Here is a 3,515-nt window from a genome sequence, read left to right as displayed (position 1 = left end):
TGAAACCAAATGACCCGTGATAATAGTGACATGACTCTATTTCATCCTACAACAGTAACTAGTCCATGTCGAGATTCAGTGGTTCACTATTGATTATGCATTGGTAGGGTTGCATATGTTAGGGTTTGGACTCATGGACATCCAATTTGCCCCAACAATATGTGGATGACCATAGTGTTAGGGAATGGAGTCCAACAACGGTAAGCTAGTCCGTGAGGGTTCTCATTCCAAGGTAGGGAAGGATACTGAACCGAGTTGGTTGGTGCCATAGGGGAAGTATCTAGACTACATGTAGTATATCACTGTATAATCTTGCACTGGATTAGAAACCTCGACATGCGCCAGTACTTATACCAATGGTCGTGGTAAGAGAGTGTTGACCTAAACCCTAGCCATGGTCGATTGACAAGGACTGAACCCCTTGCTTGGGATCCCAATAGAGGTAACCAGTCCGTGAAGTATCATAGTTACTAGACCTACCCAAAGGAGGGCTAGTGTTATATCTTAAAGCATGTCCATCATTTAGAGACTTGGATAGTTAGATTCATAGCTGCATTCATATATTTGCATATCATTCTTTAAATATGTGCTTACTTTAATATATTGTCGATATGTATGTGAGATGTGTTTTCCTTATTGAGTTCGTCAGAACTCATTATTTTTTTTGTGTATGTTACATTATATTGTACATATGGTATTCCCGAATTAGGAGAAGTTCCGTATGATTGGAGCAATTCCTTTGAAGAGAATGTGGTACCGTCAGTGGGAGACAGAGATGTTTACTACAATGCCTCCTGTGGATGCATGGAGTGTGCTTATAGCACCCATTGACGGTAGAAGGAGGTAGGTCACTCAACATTTCGAGAAGTCTTTGGAGCAAAATTGGAGAACTCCCTATATTGCTAGGACTGAAGCGAAGGCTATAACCCAGGAGCGAACTACTGGAATTAAACTGTTTTAGATTAATAATTGCTTCCGTTGAACTCGATAAATTTTGGAATTTGATTACCTTGATTTATTTATTTTTATTCATTTTCTTCGGAGTATTTGGACTCCTGTAATCCTTTTTAATTAATTATTCACACTTATTCTTACTTATAATTATTATTGCTTGCATATTATTATTGATGATAAAACTGTGGATCCTGTGACGGATCGCACCCACAGGTTGTCGAGTGGGACCAAGACCGGTGGGTGGGGTGTGACAGAAATAATGGAAACCATTGAATGGGCAAGGAGGAAGAAAGAAAACAACTGAATTGGGAAGAATTGCATTGCTAAAGAGAACAATGGAAATGACAAAATTGGAAATGATGTAGAATTGGCAAGAAACGTCTATAAAAAGGAAGGCATTTCCAGAGATTAGACATCACACACCACAACAAGAGGAGGCCATAGTTCAATGGAAGAGAGCACAATTTTTTTTTTTTCATTTCTTTATTCTTCTTTCCCATGTCTAGCTAATTCTATCTTTCGATCAAGATTAATAGAAGTTTGATTTTCAACAATTGTGAGACTCCGGGTAATTAGTTTTCTTTAATTATCTGGTATTTATACATTTTTCATTTTCATTATGTTATTGGATTAATACTTAGACAAGAGGCCTATTGTTTGATGATTAATTCAATAGTTAGTCAATTCGAATAGTTATTTATTAATTATTCTGATATAAGTGACAAATAGCATCATTGAATGGGTAATCGATGCCCTAGAGAGTTTTCTATGAGGATGTATATCCTAGTTTAAATAAGTTTATTGGCTAGGGTCTTTAATATTGATGCGGCTAATATGCATAACTTAAAGGACAGATCTGAAGGTTATGTTTATTGATTAGGGAAACAATTCAAATGATAGATCCAAAGGTTATGGAGGAAATAGGGAAAAATTGATCGTTAGAAGATTAATCCTCAATGACCATAACCAATCTCCCCAAAATTAAAGTTTTTGTTTTTGAGTCAATGATCAAATGAGAGAATCAATACTAAAATTAAATCTTGATTGAAAGTTTTTGTTATTCTGATTTTTTTGTTAATTACCGCATCCGTTGTTTGTTTTATTTATTCTTTAGTTTCTTTATTCAACCCCCCCCCCCCCAATTTTTATCAAGGAATAAATCTTCACCAAACTTTGTGGATTCGACCCTACTCACTCCTATTACAGATTCAGTTGAGAGAATGATTAACTTTAGTAGATTCAACACCCATCAAAATAGGAGAATGGTCAGATGACGCTGAACTGTAAGAGTGAGTTGCTTAGAGTCGTCAAGCTGCTCTAACCAATCAACATTACAAAGACTTATATCTAGAACCGTACGAGCATTCCCATATCTACTTTGATTCAACCATTTAAACTTTCTCCCCGATGATGGAATCTCCAGCAGCTCACACGCATCAATTGTAGCTTGAAAGTCAGCTGCTGAACCCAATTGAAAGCTACCTAATCCTCCTTTTTGAAACTCGTAACAACACATTGAAACCCCATGTGACCAAAAAAAGGTAAATTGGAAAGAGGGAGGGCAGCAAGGTCCCCCCATAAACGTATGCAATCTTATCTATCACAACAAGCATGAACCACAAATAACCCAAATTACAAACCTCGCCACATGAATTGGAGTGAGATTTGTTGGTCAAAAGAAGAAATAATAGAGACCCAAAGATTTTAAATTTTGTTATTCCGAAAATTATACACAAAATTAGAAAAATACCCCAATCGATTAATTAAAAGAATTGGGCACTTAATGACCTCTACTTTTGGTTCAATGACACAAAATATGTTTGAATGGTGAGTCATTAATAGATGTTTCAGAGCCCTCCTACCAGTCACATTGCCAATGCTACGAATATTCCAAAAGAAAAGGTTACTTGATAAGAATTATAAAGTAGCACGATCCTCTCCCATCCTCTCCCACAAAGAGGCTCCTATCCTATCCTAATTACTATCATCAACCTCTGTTGATTGTTTTTCTCCCTTGCGGCAGATGAAATAACAATGCAACTCTGACCCAAATGACCCTCAAGACTACAACGAAAACACCGCTGGAGACCATCCTCATAGATCACCTTTTGAAGAAAACTATAGACATGCTTTGAACCAGGTTCTAGATGTTCTATTTGAATTTCAAAGACACTCTCAACATCCAATTCTAATTCCACCAGAATTCGTGCATAATGTCCTACCGAACCTTGGCAAGTGTGGCGATCTAAAGAGACTGGACGACCCACAGTCTTGGCAATAGAAAGTAATACATTGGCATTCCATATCTCAAGTGGGAGGTCAAGGAAACGAATCCAGACCAATTTGGCTGTAGGTTGGGGAGCATGAATGTTAAAGTCTAGACGCCAACATAGGAAACGAATCAACTGATTGCAGATTTTCCATACTCCTCTTCGCCAAACCTCTGATATATCCTCCTCACATTTAAATTGTAAAATCACGAAACTCTTTCCCAGAGAATGTAAAACAACTTCTTTACTCAATTTCCATGATTTCAAAACCAGTTCACGCAAAGCATCCAT

The 3,515-nt window shown here is 37.2% G+C and overlaps 1 protein-coding gene across 1 annotated transcript; it reads right to left on the bottom strand.

The window, feature by feature from the left end:
• Positions 1-2,918: 2,918 nt before the first annotated feature.
• Positions 2,919-3,515, bottom strand: LOC148998888 (uncharacterized). The gene has a single exon (XM_089141622.1). It carries the CDS (start codon positions 3,513-3,515, stop codon positions 2,919-2,921), a length of 597 nt encoding a protein of 198 aa, XP_088997748.1.

The sequence above is a fragment of the Hakea prostrata genome, unplaced genomic scaffold (assembly GCF_041222555.1).
Source record: "Hakea prostrata isolate BN-2017 unplaced genomic scaffold, UWA_Hpros_2 contig_100, whole genome shotgun sequence".
Taxonomy (NCBI): Eukaryota; Viridiplantae; Streptophyta; class Magnoliopsida; order Proteales; family Proteaceae; genus Hakea; species Hakea prostrata.
Note: the sequence above shows the minus strand (reverse complement) of the source record. Positions and strands in the feature narration are given on the sequence as shown.

Excerpts from the sequence above, each read along its gene's own strand:
- LOC148998888 (XM_089141622.1), bottom strand. The coding sequence starts at position 3,515 with ATGGATGCTTTGCGTGAACTGGTTTTGAAATCATGGAAATTGAGTAAA.